The 19,679-nt window shown below is 38.4% G+C and overlaps 1 protein-coding gene across 6 annotated transcripts in view; it reads left to right on the top strand.

Moving 5' to 3' along the window:
* LIN54 (lin-54 DREAM MuvB core complex component) overlaps nt 1-19,679 on the top strand; it is an 88,942-nt gene that overhangs the window by 41,062 nt on the left and 28,201 nt on the right. For 5 of the 6 annotated variants that reach the window (XM_054486300.2, XM_054486296.2, XM_054486301.2 and 2 more), the window contains exon 4: nt 1,438-1,580. The exons of the other annotated variant lie outside the window; for it this stretch is intronic. In XM_054486300.2, coding sequence (XP_054342275.1) covers nt 1,438-1,580 — 143 coding nt within the window. The remainder of the gene's footprint in view (nt 1-1,437; nt 1,581-19,679) is intronic. 6 annotated transcript variants of the gene reach the window in all.

Here is a 19,679-nt window from a genome sequence, read left to right as displayed (position 1 = left end):
TATGAGTTTAATCATAGTATCTAAAGGTTAGAGCAGATTCTAGAGATAGTTTAGTTATCAATCTTCTCTACTTCTTAGATGCTTGACTTTCCTCTTTAGCCAGTATATTTGATTATCCAGCGTCTGCTTGGGACACCTTTAAGTGACTAGAAACTCACTTGTGTTGAAATAGTCATTTCAGTTGGAAATTTTTGTTAGAAGTTCTTTCTTAGTGCTGAGCTGAAATATTTTCTGTTTCTGTGCATTTGATGTGATACAGGTTGGTTCTAATCCTTTAACCTGACAGCCTGGATTAGTTAGGATAATCTTGGTTTTTCTGCCAAAATAATCTCCAAACCTCAGAAGGGTAAAAAACCTGTTTTTTTTTTTTAAATTCAATGTAAAAAAAATTTAAAAATTGATTATCTATATGACCATTGTGGGTTCAAAAAGGTATCTTCTCTTCATAGTAACTCAGGGACACAGGCTAACCGAGGAGCTGCCATCTCAGATGGCAGAGGAAAATAAACTTTGGAAGGTCTTGCATAGGCAGTAATAAATGCCATGGCCCAAGAATGACACAGATCACTTCTACTCATAACTCGTCTTCCAGGAGTAGTGACATGACTCTAACTTAACTACAAGATGGGGTGGGAGTGGTAGGAAGTGCAAGTGTAGTTCTACCATGTGTCCAGAATGGGAGAAAGCTAGAATACTTGGTGAATGGGAATAATGGCTATCACAGTCTTCAAGAATTTGAAGATCTGTTATGTCTTTGTAGTCTTTTCTTACCTAGGATAAAAATTCCTGATATTTCAACTCAATGTAATATGATTTTCAGTTCCCCAAGCATCCAGACACTAGAGTTTTTCATGGTTGTTCCTGAAGGGTCTTGTCCAGAAGGGAACACAATATGGAATCTGGCCGGGGTGGGTAGAAAAAACATTTTTTTAACCCCTTTGGCAGTCTAAAATCAGATAGTATTAAACCTTTCGGTATTTAAGTTAGTCCAATAACTATCTGTTTTATAAGTGTGGATTTCAATTGTACCTTCATGGTTTAAGTTCAAATGGGAAGACAGCTATAGATAGTAGAATACAGAGGTTGAAGTTTTAAGACTTGGGTTCATGTTCTGACTTTCAGGGGCTGTGTTACACGGGGCACATTGCTTAGTTGCCCTGAGCTTTCTCTCTGATGGATATAACAACAGTATTGATGAACACATGAGCTAAACTGTTTTTGTAGAGTTTAATGTAAGCTGATATTAAGTATTACTAAGAAGTAGTGTTTTGTTTAGTTCTGCCTAGGTTTACCATAGTTCATTAGTGCCTCATTAAGTGTTGAACATGAAATAACAAACATACATTCTGCAGTCCTTGTGAGTGTAGAGCATCATCACATAAATTTTTATACTATTATTGAAAAAAGTCAAACTGATGTGCTGCCTCTCATTTGCAGGTAGGGTTCTTTCACAGTCTACTCCCGGAACTCCATCAAAGACCATAACAATATCTGAAAGTGGTGTTATTGGATCAACTTTAAATTCTACAACACAGACACCAAATAAAATAGCCATCTCACCTTTGAAATCGCCAAATAAGGTAAAAAAATAAATTAGCCACAAATACCAAATATTGTGGTTGATGCCTTTATTTTCTTACTAGTCACTTCAGATACTTCAGTTTTAGTACATTCCCAAGCAAGTAATAGGCATTCAATGAATACTGGATTAATTTAGTAATCAAGGATGTCTGACAGATTAAAAAGCTTACTTTAAACACATAGTAACATAGTAATCATTTTGCATGTGAATATGATTTCCATAGCCCATATGAATGTGGGTACAACAAAATCTTTTGAATAAATTCGATAATGTAGGTGTTTAGTTCTTCTTTAGTTAATATTTTAGCAAAATTATTGTATTTGTGGAAGGTACATATAGACTTACGATATAAAATATTAAATGTAACTTTAAAAAAATGGAGATCTGAACTTTTGCTTGGTAACAGGACCCAGAATAGTAGAAATTGCCATCAGATGCTGGTAGCCATATTATCGGTGTTGTTTAAGCTTGAGTACATTTTATTGAAAGCATTCAAATGCTTTCTCATTTTATTGTCAGGCAAAGTACGTCATCTAACTCACTTTCCTAAAACATACAGTTGTTATTATACCAGCATAACATTTTGAAAAAGATATGTTTTAAAGGACATATTATTCAGATAGAAAGCCAAGCACTATTATTCTGTCAGGTTTCACGCTTGTGACTCTGGAAACAATACTGCCCTTTGCACCTGCTTTCTTTGATTTGTTACTGTTCATAAATAGAACAAACGTTAAACATTTGCCTTACATTTTTTTAAAGTCCAGGTGTTGGTTTCTTTAATGAGCCTTGACTATAATGTAGAAATATGTTACCTCATACAGTTTATTAAGGTCAAATTCTACCTGCATAATTTTTTCCGTAAATTGAATGAATTTGGCAGAAATTTGAGGGTAACTGTGCCATGCATAGTGATAGGCACTGAGGATAAAACATGAATAAGATAAGGTATTTCATTTCAAGGAGTTCAATAAGGTAGTTAGACTGAAACATTAAAAATTATCCTACAGAATTACAATGGTCATAGATGGATTAATGACTGCTGTGTGTTTGGCAGGGAAGGTTTATACAAAGGAGCTTATTCTTGAAAGGTCTTAACCTTAAATGTGGGTTGGACTTAGCTCCAGATGAGCAGAAGGGGCTTTCTGGATTGAGGTGATACTTTACATAAAGGTGTAAAAGTGTGGCCTTTCAGGAAGCCTCACTGATTTTTGCAGTGTGAGAGCCGAGGGTGCTAAGGTTAGATGGACGGTTTCATTATCTTCAGGGGAGTTTGGACTTCTGTGGATTCTCATTGCTTCTAGGACAGTGATTCTCGCCCTTATCTGCTTATTGGGATCACCTGGAGAGTTTTAATAAATACCTACGCCTGGTTCTCATCCCCAGAGATTCTGTTTTCATCTCTCCAGACTTGACCTGGTATCAGGATTTTACAAAGCTCTCTAAGTGATTCTAGTGGGTAGCCTAGATTGGGAACCACTGCTATAAATAATATGAAATTTGCATTTTAAAAAATACGAATCTTGTGGCATTATGAGAGAGAGTTTGGGGGAAGGTGAGCCTGTGTTGTGGGAGAGACCAGTTAGGTTAGTGATTCTCAACCTTGGCTGCAGTTAGTACTGGGGACCTCTTGAGAAAACTAATGGCAGGCCCCTCCCTGACCCCATTTAAATCAGAATCTCTAGGCTGCGGCCTGTGTGTTAAATTTAGTCTTTTAAAAGTGTAGGCCAGGGTAGAGAATCACTAAGAGATTATTACAGTACTTCATGTTTGAACTACACTAGTGGCTCAGGGGCTAAAGAGGAAGAGAGATGTGTTGAAAGAGGTTCAGTATCTTAGGGGGAGAATCTAGGATGACTCCTGTATTTCTGACTTAAATAACGGGGTAGATGGTAGCCCTGTGGACTAATTTGACTGGTATATGGTTTATACCTGATGACATACGAATAGGAACTGGCTTTATTTTTTTCCCATCCTTGACTTTAGCCTTGCCATATTGGATCTTCCTTTCTTGCCTCTTGGCAAGATTTTACACTTAACTATAAGAACAAGCTTGTTTTAGTTTGAGACCAGCCTGACCAACATGGAGAAACCCTGTCTCTACAAAAAAATACAAAATTAGCTGTGTGTGGTGGCGCATGCCTGTAATCCCAGCTACTCGGGAGGCAGAGGCAGGAGAATTGCTTGAACCTGGGAGGTAGAGGTTGCGGTGAGCTGAGGTCGTGCCATTGCACTCCAGCCTGGGCAACAAAAGTGAAACTCTGTCTCCAGAAAAAAAAACCAAAAAAACAAAAACAAGCTTGTTTTGGTGATTAAAATTCACAGGTGTGAAATGTACAGTCAAAAGCTTACATCCAGTTGAAAGCTTATCTACCTCTCAGGTGAGATCTAACCATGGCTCAGGGATCCGCGGTGGAGAAGAGGAGCATGATCTGTTTCTTCACTCTTCAACCTCCTCTCCCTTTCTAATTTTGTCTACTGATCAGAAGGAAGATTAGAGGAGAAAGGACAAGGTTTTGTTTGACTGAGACTATTGTAATCCAGCTTCTGGTGCCCTCTGTGTGACAGGTGTCCAAATGTGGACTTATGGAGATGTTCACTCAGGATGGTTTTTTTGGAGCCCCTCCTGTGGGTTATTGCCACATTGCCAAGTTCCCTGTCAGGGATATGGTGTACTCTCCAGCTGCCTTTTGCAGCCTCCCTTTAGCTCTTCATTCCTGTAGTCTACGCCTGGCACTTCTGAGTGCCTTTACTCCAGAAGGTACATGGCTTTGGCAGGGTCCTATCAAGATGTCTTAGCCCTTCTGCAGCATCTACGTGGCCAGTGGGAAACCTCTAGAACCAGTGGTAAAAGTGTAGCTTGCCTAACTGCTGTCCTCTAAATCTTTGCCCTACCATTGTGACAGCTGCAGCCATCTTCTTTTCTTGCAGAATTTTCCAGGCTGGGACCAGTTTCTGTGTTCACATATTCTCTGAATAAACTCTTGAGGATGTCTGTCAGGTTATCCCAGGAACTCTCGCTGCATTTAATTCTGGTGGTTAAACCAAGATACAGCTAAGTTTCTTTTTTTCTTTTTTTTTTTGAGATGGAGTCTTGCTGTGTCACCAGGCTGGAGTGCAGTGGCGCCCTCTCGGCTCACTGCAACCTCCGCCTCCTGGGTTCAAACAATTCTCCTGCCTCAGCGTCCCGAGTAGCTGGGATTACAGGCATGTGCCACCACACCCAGCTAATTTTTCTGTTTTTAGTAGAGATGGGTTTTCACCATGTCATCCAGGAGGGTCTCGATCTCCTGACCTCGTGATCTGCCCGCCTCGGCCTCCCAAAGTGCTGGGATTACAGACGTAACAGCTAAGCTTATTTATCTTAATAAGTTGATAGCCAAAAAAGATTCAGATGTCAGGGCTGGGTGTGGTGGCTCATGCCTGTAATCCCAGCACTTTGGTAGGTTGAGGTGGGCAGATCACCTGAGATAGGAGTTCGAGACCAGCCTGGCTAACATGGTGAAACCCTGTCTCCACTAAAAATACAAAAACTAGCTGGGCATGGTGGCACATCCTAGCCACTTGGAAGACTGAGGCAGGAGAATTGCTTGAACCGGGGAGGCGGAGGTTGCAATGAGCTGAGATTGTGCCACTGCACTCCAGCCTGGTTGACAGAATGAGACTGTCTCAAAAAATAAACAAAACCAAAAAAACCTGAAGATTCAGATGTCAGTTTCTCCTTGCAGTTGTCACCTACTCTGTCTCAGAGGTGTTTTTTTTTGTTGGTTTTTTTCCCCCCTCACTGAGATGTAAAGCCCTGGCATTCTCCATGTTTGCAAATTCTCTTCTATTTCTGTCTTTTTTTTTTTTTTTTTTTTTTTTTTAATAGGAGGTAGATGATAGGGATACCATCTTTTAGTAAGTCTGGCATGGATGTCCTTTTTAGAGTGTGGGGGAGTTTGTCATTTTTTGTTTAGCTTTGGGGCCTCACTTCAGCTAGATTCTGAGATAGCAGAAGATATCCCATCCTATCTCATACTAGAATATAGCAGTACTATAGGCTTGGGCAGAGAGGTGTTTAGTTTTTGGACATTTTTGTCATTGAAGTACCCACAGATTATTTAGACGAGGATGTCCATTGTGAAACTGAATGTAGGCAGTGACTGAAACTATGGATATAGATGAAATCACTCAAGGAGCATCTGATTGTATGTAGAGTGAAAAGCAGGACTGAACCATAAAATACTAAGTGTTAGTATAAGAAAAGGAGCCAATGGGAGCGAGTAAATGGTAAGGGAGTTATTAGTAGAAACTAAACAAAATGTGAAGGGAAGATAATTTCAAAAAGGATACTAGGCGACAATTTCAAATGTCATAGAAAAGTCAATTACGAAAATGACTAAAAAGTGAGGATTTGCTGGAGATATCCTTGTTTCTATTGATAGAGGCCAAAAGGAAAGCTGAAGCACTCACCCTTCCCTACCCACCAGCACTCAACAGTCTCACCACTATCTGCCTTGAGTCTGCTGAGACTCCTCTCATTATTTATCTTTGTTGATATTGGGTAGCCTCAACCACCCCGACTCGTAGATCATCTTTCTTCTCTTGCATCTAATCTCCTTAAAGCTCTTGCTATCTTCTGACCCCTTTTCCATCCATGCCTCTCTTGAAGTCCTGCCACTGTGCCTTCTCTGGAGTTCATAATCAAAATAATAATTCCCTAAATTCACAACCTTTTCATTGAATGTTCCTTTTATCTCCTTGCTGTAATGGATACCTGGGTATCCCCGAGGACCCTGCTTCTCCTGCAGACCTATTAAGTGATGGCTCTTTTTCTCCTTCAGCTCTTATGCCTCCAGGCCTGGAAGCCTAGGTGTTTCCCGTGATTATTCTCATTACAATTTCAGACTGTTTTCACTCCCTCCTCCAGCTTTGAATCTAATGTTACTAGGTTTGTTGTTGGGAAATCAAGCATGGCTAGTGTTTCCTCAATTTACTTTATATTGTAATTGTCTCTTATTACAGGCCAGATTTCTTCTATTATATTTATTTTCTAAAGTAATCCTCAATTTTCTTCAATATTTATTAGATATGCAACTAAGCATTAAACTAATAAAAATGTGATTCTGCTTGTTTTACTTTATTCTTGATTAGATTTTAGCAATGCTGTTATCTTTTACTTTAATGTGACTTTTGTAATCTTATTCTTAGACTCTTGGTATTATTTTTTACATGGGCCTTTTCAATTTATCTCAGAAATACAAGGCAGCTTTCTTCAAAATTTTTCTTTAAAAAAAAATTTACTTTTTCTTGAAGACGGAGTATTTTTTCTTGAAGATGGAGTCTCACCTCTGTTGCCCACGCTGGAGTGCAGTGGCGCAATCTTGGCTCACTGCAACCTCTGCCTCCTGGGTTCAAGCGATTCTCCTGCCTCAGCTTCCCCAGTAGCTATGCCACCATGCCCGGCTAATTTATATATTTTTAGTAGACATGTAGTTTCGCCATGTTGGCTAGGCTGGCCTCAAGTGATCCACCCAACTCAACCTCCCAAAGTGCTGGGATGACAGGCATGAGCCACTGCACTGGCCTTTTAAATTTTTTTCTTTTTTTTCTTTTTTTTTTTGAGCAATAAAGCTTTTTAATCACCTGGCTTAAATTTTTTTCTTATTCACTTAACAGCAAGCTCATCCTTAACAAAGTAGCTTAATAGCCAAAAATCTATTCATCTAATTTACAATAATAGAAAAAGAATTTTATGACAGTCCTAAAACCTGCAGAAGAATCCTGATAATATCCAATCTCCATTTTGGTTGAAATACTTGAACCCACAAAAATAGAAGGACACTTTCATAATTTGAAAAGGGAGAAAAATATATCAAACTTTATGTAATGTTGCAGTATTGAACAAGGATTCCCACTTTCAATACTTGTTTAATTTCTACTGCAGGTCTGAGTTAATGCAGTAAGGCAAGAAAAAAGAGTAAGTGGCTGGGGGGCGTGGTGGCTTACACCTGTAATCCCAACACTTTGGGTGGCCGAGGCAGGAAGATCATTTGAGGTCAGGAGTTTGAGACCAGTCTGGCCAAAATAGTGAAACCCCATCTCTACTAAAAATACAAAAATTACCCAGGTGTGGTGGCACGCACCTGTAGTCCCAGCTACTCGGGAGGCTGAGGCAGGAGAATTTCTTGAATCTGGGAGGTGGAGGTTGCAGTGAGCCAAGATCGTGCCGCTGCACTTCAGCCTGGGCAACAGAGCGAGACTCCGTCTCAAAAAAAAAAAAGGAAGGAAGGAGAGAGGGAGGGAAGGAAGGAGGGAGGGAGGAATAAGTGTATAGAGGTTCAAAAGAAAGTTAAAAAATGTCATAATTCACATATTACATTATATATATAAAAAATTAAGACATTTACTATTGAACTATTAGAATTAATGTATAAATTATAAATTTAGCAAAGTGATTGGATAACATGGTCAATATAAAAATATTTAAAACCCTTTATATTTAATGTAATTGTTGATATGATTGGATTTAAATCTTCCACCTTACTAGTTTTCTCTTTGTCTCATCTTTATGTTCTTTCTTTAACTGTTTTCATGCCCTTTTTTTGTTAATTGAAGTTTTTCATGATTCTATTTTATCTCCACGATTGGCTTGTTATAAGTACAAAGAGTTTTTTTTTAGTGGTTGCTCTACAATCAAATATACATTTTGACTTATCACAGTCTACTTTCCAATTTATATTACTTAATATAGAGTAAGAAACTTACAGTAGAGTGTTTCCAATTTCTCCCTCCTGTTCTGTATGCTATTGTTGTTAAACATTTTATGTTTACATGTTATAAATTCCATAACCCATTTTACTGTTTTCGCTTTAGACAAAATTACCTTGTGAAGCAATTGAAAATAAGAAAAACAAGTCCTTTATTTGCTTTCATTTTAACCATATCCTATATACTTCCTTGCTTTGGGTAGGTCTAAATCTCAGACTGGTGTCAAATTCATCTCTAAAGAACTTTTTAAAATGTTTCTTTTAATGAAAGACTACTGACAATAGATTCTCTCAGCTTTTGCTTGTTTGAAAAATTTGTATCTTGCCATTATTTTTAAAAGATATTTTCATTGGGTGAAGAATTGATAGTTTTTCTGCGAGTACTTTAAAGATGTCATTTATTGCCTTCTGGACTGCATTGTTTCTGGCAAGAAGTATACTGTAATTTTTAATACTTTTTTCTATGTATATAATGTCTTTTTTCCTGTTTTCAAAATTTTCTTTTTATATTTGGATTTCTGCGTTTGGACTATTGTGTGTCTAAATGTGCGTTGTGTGTTTTGTTGTTGCTCATTTCTTTTTTAAATATATATTCTGATTTGAAGTCTTCTTGTATCTATGATTTGATGTCTTTTACTTTCAGAAAACTTGGCCACTTTTCTTCAAATAGTTCTTAAACCTTTGATCTTCTCTTCTGATTTTAAGACTTCAGTTTTAAAGATGTTAGACTATTTAATAGAGTTCCACAGCTCTTGGATGCTCAATTCTGTTTTTCTCCCTAGTTTTTTTTTTCTTTGTGTTTCAATTAAGATAATTTTGATTGACATATCTTTAAATTTATTGACTATTTTCTCAGTTGTTTGGAGTCTACAAGTATGCTTATTAAAGACTTCTTCATTTGTGGTGATTTTTTTTTTTAAATTTCTAGCATTTTCATTTGGCCCTTTTTTATTTACGCTGTCTACTCATCTGTCAAGTTACCATTTGACTCTTAGAGTTCCCATCTCTCTGCTGAAATTCCTTTTATATTCATTATCTGTTGTGTGTCTTTTCTACTAGCTTGATTAATTAATCATAAAGTCCTTATATGATGGTTGTAACATCTGGATCATCTCTGAGTCTGGCTCTCATTTTATTACTAGAATGTCCCTCTGGATTTTAAGTTTAAAAATAAATTTTTTAAAGTTTATACCACTACAGTAGAGAAACCATATTCTATTAAAAGTAGGTAACTTAGTGCAAAGAGTGAATCCAGGTCAGTGATTCATACCAAAACTGATTAGAAAAAGTTGAACTTTTAGAGCTGAAATTCAAGGGAATATAAAGGTCTGCTTTGGTTCTGTGGGATTGGGTCAAATAAATGAGGGTTAAGCCAGATGTAATGGCACACACTTGTAGTTCCAGCTACTTGGAAGGCCGGGGCGGGAAGGTTGCTTGAGTCCAGGAGTTCAAGGCCAGCCTGGGCAACATAGCAAGACTCTATATCCAAAAAAAGAAATGAGGGTTAGGTTCCTAGAGAGCTCTTTCTTTCCCATTAATAAAGGTCTTATGGTGGGTAAATATTCCTAAAATGTAAGGCCTGGTCACACTTTATGTAACGTTGGATGAATAAATGTATTTTTTCTTTTTTTTTTTGAGACAGAGTCTCACTCTGTCGCCCAGACTGGAGTGCAGTGGCGCCATCTTGGCTCACTGCAACCTCCGCCTCTGGGGTTCAAGCGATTCTCCTGCCTCAGTCTCCCAAGTAGCCGGGACTACAGGAATGTGCCACTACAGCCTGGCTAATTTTTTTGTATTTTTAGTAGAGATGGGGTATCACCATGTTGACCAGACTGGTCTCGAACTCCTGACCTCAGGTGATCCGCCCGCCTCAGCCTGTCAGTGCTGGGATTACAGGCGTGAGCCACCACGCCCGGCTTTCTTAATGTTTTCATGGTGACCAGAAATGCATCTTTAGAAAATCCTTCTTTTTACTTTTGAGAGTCTATGCAAATTATCCTGGACATCCTTACATATGCTTCATATTGGTTTTGCTCTCCTACCCAGTGGAGCACTCTTTTTTTTCAGCCTTTATTTTTGCAACAAATCTTTCCTGTTTGTCCAGCCTATGGTAGGTAATGAACCGTCACATAGCCATTTTGAATGAAGAATGTACTTGACTGCCACGTGAAGAATTTCAGGGCATAAGCTGTGTACAGAAGGTTAAGTAAAAATTTTTTACTTCTCTGATTTCTGTGACCAATATATCTTCTTGAACTCCTCCTACTTCTAGGTCTTGTAGCTTGAGTAGAATTCTTTGAAGCTTCTGTAATTCTAGATTCAACATTGGGCTATAGTTGCATTATCATATATGTCTATCCATACTTGCATCTATTAATCATCTTTTGTTAAAATGCACTTCAAAGTAAGTTGCACATATTTAATACACTTCTCTCCAAACAGCCCGTCAAGTATATCGACTAGACTTTACTATGTGTTTAAAGGGATTTTTTTTTTTTAGGTTCAAAAGAAAATTTTTAAAAAAATTTATTTGAAACAGGATCTCACTCTGTCACCCAGGCTGGAGTGCAGTGGCGTGATCATGGCTCACTGCCACCTTGACTTCCTGGTCTGAAGTGATCCTTCTGCCTCAGCCTCCTGAGTAGCTGGGAATACACGTGCATGCCTCACACCCAGCTAATATTTGTATTTTTTGTAGAGATGGGTTTTTACCATGTTGCCCAGGCTGGTCTTAAACTCCTGGGTTCAAGCGACCTACCTGCCTTGGCCTCCCAAAAGTGCTGGGATTACATGTGTGAGCTACCACGCCTGGCTGGTAAAATTTACTTATACTGTAATACACTAATCTTAAAGGTACCACGGGATGAATTCAGATAAAATGCATACATCTGTGTAAACCAAAACTTTATTAAGACATAGACTGGGCACCAGGAGTTTGAGACCAGCCTGGGGAACATGATGAGACCCCACCCCTGTACAAAAATAAAAACTTAGCCAGGCGTGGTGGTGTGGGCCTGTAGTCCTAGCTACTCGGGAGGCTGAAGCAGGAGGATGGTTTGAGCCCAGGAGGTTGAGGCTGCATTGAGCCACAGTTGTACCACTTCACTACAACCTGGGTGATGGAGTGAAACCTTGTCTCAAAAAAAAAAGGACAATCAAGATGCAATGGCTCATACCTGTAGTCCCAACGCTTTGGGAGGCTGAGGTGGCAGGATTGTGAGAGGCCGAGACCATCTTAAGCAACATAGTGAGATCCCAACTCTACAAAAAATTTAAAAATTAGCCACTGGTGTGTGCTGGTGTGTGCCTGTAGTGTCCTAGCTACTCGTGAGTTTGAGGCAGGAGGATGGCTTGATCCCAGCAGTTTGAGGTTACAGTGAGCTCTGATCATGCCACTGCAGTCTAGTCTGGATGACAGAGCAAGACTCTCTCAAAAAAAAAGAAAGTGATTTCACCCAGGTAGTGAACAATTAAAAAACATTTTTCCTAACCATTTATGAATGTATCAGGATAAAAAAGTCACCTATCATTTGATATGTTTTGGTAAAAAAGCTTTTTTGATAAATTTCCTAGAAATTGAGAAAATGAATGACTGCAGATTATTATAGTTCAAATAGGTTTCAATCTTTATCTTCTGCCAAGTTGAAGGAAGACTTAAGTGAGTTCTTGCATAATTAAAAATAATTTTTTCAACTTCTTAAAAATAATTTTTGATGGTAGAACATAATGTAATTTTTGGTATAAGACTCAGAAGGAATTTAAAATATTAATATATTATTACAATAAAAATCCTGTTCATACATACTTATCTGTGAGAACAATGTTTTTCAATGTTTATAATTGTGAAAAATAGGAATATAATTGTTGCTGAGTCCTTACTCTATCTACATGTAATATCTATGGACACAAGAAGTAATTTTTAAAAAATGAGTCCCATCATCTATCTAGTAAGAGATGCATTTCAATAAAATTTTTAATGTTGTAGTATATTTGTACAAATTGTTATTTCCATTGCTTTGGTTAATGGCATACAGTAATTGTATTGTTAACTCCATCAGATGAAATAATTTTGAGCAATGTTTTGTTTTTTGGTTCTGGTTTTGTTTTTGTTTTTTTCCAAGATTGGGTCTTGCTTTGTCACCCAGGCTGGAGTGCAGTGGTGTGATCATAGCTAATTATAGCCTCAGACTCCTGGATTGAAGCAATCCTCTTGCCTCAGCCTCCTGAATAGCTAGGACTACAGGTGTGCACCACCATGCCCAGCTAATTTTTAAAAATTTTTTTGGAATCTCGGTCTTGTGATGTTGCCCAGGCTGGTCTCAAACTCTTGGCCTCTAGTATCCCTCCTCAACCTCCTGAGTTGCTGGGATTACAGACATGAGCCACCACCATCAGCTCTAGAGCAATGTTTTAATGTTTTTAAATTTTCAATTTACGTCCTTTTTTTTGTTTCAGGGAAGTATGATAAAGGAATTTCAAGCATAAGAATGTTACATTAAGATAAAATTTTTAGATGAAATGGAATTCAAATACAAGTTCACAGAAAAGGAAAAATATACATTTCTGACTGTTAAGAGAATGGTTTATTTTATTTTTAAAAACATAGTAAATAGGCTGGGCACAGTGGCTTATGCCTGTAATTCCAGCACTTTGGGAGGCTGAGGCAGAAGGATCACCTGAGGTCAGGAGTTCGCGACCAGCCTGCCCAACATGGTGAAACCCTGTCTCCACTAAAAATACAAAATTAGCCAGGTGTAGTGGCACACGCTTGTTATCCCGGCTACTTGGGAGGCTGAGGCAGGAGAATCACTTGAACCCAGGAGGCGGAGGTTGCAGTAAACCGAGATTGCGCCACTGCCTTCCAGCGTGGGCAACGGAGCCAGAGCAAGACTCCATCTCAAAAATAATAATAATAAAAAATAAATCAAAAATAAATTTAAAAAAATTAAAAACCTAGTAAATAATGGTGGGCATCAAATCACTTATGTTGATTTGATTCTGTTGACTGCACTTTAAAAAGTAATGTAGCAGTTTTATTTTTAAATGCTAATATTTACAATAGGCCAGAAGTGACAATAGGCTGGAAATTACAGTTGGATAAGTGATATTTCCAGTATCCCTGATGGTTATCACCATTCCAGTGAGCTGGAAGGGGAAAAGACATGGAAAAGGCACAAACAGGAAGCTTTTATGAACCAGACCTGGAAGTATGCATATTGCACCCATTCATTTCACTAGCTAAAACTCAGTTGCATGGCCGTCCTTACTGTAAGGGAGACTAAGAAATATAATCTGGCTGTAACCCTAGGAAGCAGAAGAGAATATGGATTTTGGTTAACAGCAAGCAGTCTGTAGAGTAATCATCTGTATATATACATAATAATGCTACGTAAACACAGGTAAATTGGCATTAGTTGTACAGTGAACTGGGAGTCTGAACAATGATGAAGGCTTCTTGTTACAAAGAGACACTCTTCCATTTCGTAATTATCAGTGGCTATCAAGTATTTATTGAAGTCTCTGTGTGCCCTGTGCTTACGTTGAACAGCTTGCGGTGGTTCAACAGACAAAATAGAATGCAAGTAAAACAATGAGTGATGAGATAGGTGCTAAGTTGTGTAGTATAGACTAGGTGATATAAAAGTGCAGAGGAAAGAGGAAGAAAGAAGTCCTGGTATTCCTTCTTTCACCATTCAACAAGTATTTACTGAGTGCTTACTATGTGGTAGGGGCATTTTCTGTGCTCTTTTTGGAGAAACAGTAGAGAGCAAAAATAGATACACAGAACCTAAAGTTTATGGGGGTGGGGAAGGGAGTATGATAAATGAATCAAATAATTACACAAACATATAAACTTACAAAACCAAGAAAAGAAAGATAAATTATGTCATGAGATCCTACCTAAGGGGATTCAACTACAGTTGGGATGGTTAGAGAGGGCATCCTAAGCTAAGGTTTTCTATGGGTATGGTTTAGAATGGATGTCAGCCACAAGAGTGAAGGACCGGAGCTGGAACAGATAAGTACACGTGGGACAGGAAGATCACTACTCTGATTGGAAATATGAATTGGAAATATTGTAAATGCTTTGGAGGGAATGGAGAGAAAATAAACATAGGGTCAGATTAGGGCTAATCTTCAAAACGAAGAAAATTTAGGCTTAATTTTGTCATTAAATGGAGCTCTTGGGATGTTTCTGAGACAAGAGATTTAATAAAAACATGAAAGTAAAGTTTGCAAAATATTAGGCACTGTGTGTGTGGTGGATTCAAGCTTTATGAATCAATTTCGTCAGAAACTGTGTGGTGGGCAGGTAGAGACTGGAATCATAAAGCTTACTTTTAGTGTGTTTTGCAAACATCACGGCAGGAAGTGATGTGACCAGTGACAGTATTGCCAAGTTGAAAATGAGAACAGACTTGGGGAAATGGTTTCAGAAGTTGATTGCTTTTGCTTTTATCTGTGAAGCTCTTACGTAACTGAATTGTGGTGGTAATGAATACAATTGGAAAAGAATGGGATCCATTTTCCTAATATATTGACCAATTATTGTAAGATTGGTAAGAATTGTGGAATTGAGGTGACTACAAGTCGTAGGTTCTATTGATTGTGTTACCCAAATTTTTATCTTATATATAGATCTTTATACCAGTACCCATTAGCCAGGATAAAGAAGTAGAAATGGCTGGGCATGGTGGCTCACACCTGTAATCTCAGCACTTTTTGGGAGGCTGAGGTCGGAGAATCACTTGAGCTCAAGAATTCGAGACCAGCCTGGGCAACATAGTGAGACCCAGTCTCTATGTTTTTTTAAGAAAAAGAAGAAAGACTCCTCCCGCCCCTCCACTCAAAAGAAAAAAGAGGCAGAAAGAATAAATGAATGAGAAATTCTTTTTACTGTGTTATATAGATTGGTTTTGTTTTATGCATTTATATATTATGGTGATTGAATACCTGTGGGGTCCTGTTGCCTTTTTAAAAATTGTTATTTAAATGAAACGGTCTTATTCTGTCACCCAGGCAGGAGTGCAGTGGTGCGATCACAGCTCACTGCAGCCTTAACTTCCCAGGCTCAGGTGATTCTCCCACTTCAGCCTCCCAGGTAGTTTTACTGTGTTGCCCCAGGCTGGTCTTGAACTCCTAGGCTCAAATGATTTGTCTGCCTTGGACTTCCAAAGTGCTGGGATTACAGACATGAACCACCATGGCCAGCCCTTATTGCCATATTTTAAAAAACAGTCTCTCTTTTTTTTTTTTTTTTTTTAAGTTGAGACAGGATTTCACCATGTTGGCCAGGCGAGACTAAGTCTCAAAAAATAAAAAATAAAAAACAATCTTACTATAGAAATTTAAAATATAGGTCGGGCATGGTGGCTCATGCCTGTAATCCCAGCACTTTGGGAGGCCAAGGCAGGTGGATCTCCTTGAGGTCAGGAGTTCAAGACCAGTCTAGCCAACATGGCAAAACCCATTTCTACTAAAAATACTAAAAAATTTAGCCGGGCGTGGTAGCAGGTAATACTTGGGAGGCAAGGCAGGAGAATCACTTGAACCCGGGAGGTGGAGGTTGCAGTGAGCTGAGATTGTGCCACTGCACTTCAGCCTGGGTGACGGAGCAAGACTCCATCTCAGAAAAATTTCAAATATATTAAAAGGTTGAAATAGCAATTAACCCCCATGTACCTTTCATCCAACTTTGGAATTATCAACTTGCCTATTTTTTGTCACCCTGCTTCTCATTTTTTAGGTTAATCATGTCATTTCATCTGTAGATGTGTCTTTATATATAGAAAAGATAGGGACACTTTTGGGAAAAAAACTTACCCACAGTCTTTTAATTTTTTTTTTAATGAGATGGGGGTCTTGCTGTGTTGCCTAGGCTGGTCTTGAACTCCTGAGTTCAAGCGATCCTCCCACCTTGGCCTCCCAAAGTGCTGAGATTACAGGCATGAGCCACCATGCCTAGCCCCTTTAATGTTATTAAATACCTAGTTAGTGTTCACATTTCCCCAGTCATCATATTTTTTTCACTACGTTTGAATTGAGATCCAGTTCTATATGTCTGTCTTTATAAGTTTGGAAATGATTGGTATTTCTCTTAGTTTTATGATCTCCTTTTTCTCGTTGCCTTTACCATGTGTTTTGCAGATATTTTCTCTCAATCTATGGCTTGTCTGTTCATTATTTTATGTTATGTTATGTTATGTTATTTTTTTGAGATGGAGTCTTGCTCTGTTGCCCAGGCTGGAGTGCAGTGGCGCAATCTTGACTCACTGCAACCTCCACCTCCCAGGTTCAAGTGATTCTCCTGCCTCAGCTTCCTGAGCAGCTGGGATTACAAGTGGATGCCACCAAGCCCAGATAATTTTTGTATTTTTAGTAGAGACGAGGTTTCAACATGTTGGCCAGGCTGGTCCTGACCTCAAGTGATCCGCCTCCCTCAGCCTCTCTAAGTGCTAGGATTACAGGCGTGAGCCACCGTACCCGGCCTGTTCATTCTTTTAACAGTGTATTTTTAAAAAATCATGTTCTTGAATCATATTAACAGTGGTTTTTGCAGAGCAGTTTTTAATTTTAATGAAGTTTGACTTACCAGTTTTTTCTTTCATGGATTGTCCTTTTGGTAGTGTATCTAAAAAGACAAGAGCTAAACTCAAGGTTACCAAATGTTATCTTCTAGGAGTTGTATAGTTTTGCACTTTATGTTTAGGTCTGTGAGCCCTATGTGAAAGGTGTAACGTCTGTGTCTAGATTCCTTTTTTTGCATGTGGACCTTCTGTTATACCAGCACCATTTATTGAAAAGACTATCCATTCTTCATTAAATTGCTTCTGGTGCTTTGTTAGAGGTCAGTTGATTGTGTTGGGTGTGGTCTGTTTTTATGTTCTCCTGTTAATTAGTCATTTTCAGTCTTTGCCAATTTAACTGATTAAAAAATGTCATATACCAGCCTGGCCAACATGGTGAAACCCCGTCTCTGTTAAAAATACAAAAATTAGCCAGGCATGGTGGTATGCGCCTGTACTTCCTACTACTTGGCAGGCTGAAGTGGGAGAGTCACCTGAACTGGGGAGGCGGAGGTTGCAGTGAGCCGAGATCGCACCACTGAACTCCAGCCTGGGAGACCCAGTGAGACTCCATCTTAAAAATAAATAAATAAATAAATAAATAAATAAATAAATAATCTCATATAAATTTGTATTTTTAAAAATTATTCATATCTGTCTTCTGGATTTATTTTCTGTGAACTCCATGCCTATTGCATTGTCTTTTTTCCCTTGTGGTCTTAAAAATGTCCATGGTACATTAAGGAACTTATTTCTTTATTATTAATGTGGTTACAAATATTTTTCTCTGTGGCTTGTTCTATATAATGTTTTTCCTTGCAGAAATTTCACATTAAATAAGTCAAAATTTAGTCGCTTCATGTGTGAATTTTTAGTTTTTGAGTCATACTTGGATAAGTCTTCCTTACTCCCATATTTATCTATTTTGAAAATCATTTAGTTTTATGTTTTTTTTTACATGTAACATTCCTTTAGTATAAATTAAGTACAGGAACAGATAGTTTTTTTTAACTTTATGAAATGGTTAAATTGGTATTCGATTCTATATCATTTTGATCCTGATTTTTTTGTTTTTCAGACAGGGTCTCGCTCTGTCACCCAGGCTGGAGTGCAGTGGTGCAATCATGGTTCACCGCAGCCTCCACCTCCCAGGCTGAGACAATCCTCCCACTTCAGGGCTGGGACTGTAGGTACATGCCACCATGCCTGGATAATTTTTTCAGTTTTTGTAGAGACGGGGTTTTGCCATGTTGCCCATGCTGGTCTTGAACTCCCTGGCTCAAGGTATCTGCTCACCTCGGCCTCTCACATTGCTGGGATTACAGATGTGAGCCATTGCATGCCAGGGCGATACTGACTGATTTTCATAACTTAGCTTGCAAAGTGGATATCTATTTTTCTTTATTTTTATTTTTTTAAAGACAGAGTCTTGCTATGTTGCCCAGGCTGGTCTTAAACACCTGGCCTTAAATGATCCTCCCATCTCAGCCTCCCAAGTAGCTGTGATTACAGGTGTGAGTCACTGTACCCAGCTATTTTTTCAATTTTTTAAAATTGTGGCAAAATATACGTAATATAAGATTTACCATCTTTTTAAATTATACAGTTCAGTGATATTAAGTACATTCATATTGTTCTGTAAGTATCACCACCATCCATCTCCAGAACTGTTTTCTTCTTGTGAAACTGAATTTCTATATCCTTTAAACAGTAACTCCCCGTTCCAGTCTTGCACGCTGGCACAAGCCTGTAATCCTAGCACTTTGGGAGGCTAAGGTGGGAGGGTTGCTTGAGCCCAGGAGTTCAAGATCAGCCTGGGCAACATGATGAGACCCCCATCTCTATAAAAATTAAAAAATTAGCTGGGCGTAGTGATGCATGCCTGTAGGCCCACCTACAGGAGGCTGAGATGGGAGGATCCCTTGAGCCCAGAAAGTTGAGGCAGCAATCGCTGCCTCGCTAGTGCCTAAGCTATCGCACCACTGCTGTCCAGGCTAGGCCACAAAGCGACATCTTGTCTCTAAAGAAATTAAAAATAACCCCTCATCTTTTCTCTCCTTAGTCCCTGGAAATCACTATTCTACTAATGTCTCCATAATTTTGACTATAGTACTTCATATAAGTGTAAACATACAATATTTGTCTTTTTGTGATGGGCATATTTTACTTAGCATAAGGTCCTGAAGGTCCATTGGTGTTATAGCATATACATCAGAATCCCCTTCCTTTTTAGGGCTGAATGATATTCAATTGGATATATATGCACTGTATTTTGATTAGGCATTCATCTGTCTGTGGACACTTGAGTTGTTTCCACCGTTTGGCTATTGTGAATAGTGCTGCTATGAACGTGAGTTTACAAATATCTCTTCAAGACCCTACTTTTAATTCTTTTGAGTACAGTATGTACCCAAAAGTAGAATTGCTGGATCATATGGTAATTCTGTTTTTACTTTCTTGAGGACCTGTCATACTGTTTCCACAGTGTACTATTTTATATTCTCATCAACAGTGCATAAAGATTCCAGTTTCTCTACATCCTTACCAACAGTTGTTTTTGACAGCCATCCTTATGGATATGAGGTAGTATCTTATTGTAGTTTTGACTTGTATTTCCTTAATAATTAGTAATGCTGAGCACCATTTTATGTGCTTATTGGCCATTTCTGTATCTTATTTGGAGAAAAGTCTATCCAAGTTCTTTGCTCATTTTAAAATTGGACTGTTTATTTTTTATTATTACGTTTAGGAGTTCTCTGTATATTCTAAATGTTAATC

Source organism: Pongo pygmaeus, chromosome 3 (assembly GCF_028885625.2).
Source record: "Pongo pygmaeus isolate AG05252 chromosome 3, NHGRI_mPonPyg2-v2.0_pri, whole genome shotgun sequence".
NCBI classification, from domain to species: Eukaryota; Metazoa; Chordata; class Mammalia; order Primates; family Hominidae; genus Pongo; species Pongo pygmaeus.
Note: the sequence above shows the minus strand (reverse complement) of the source record. Positions and strands in the feature narration are given on the sequence as shown.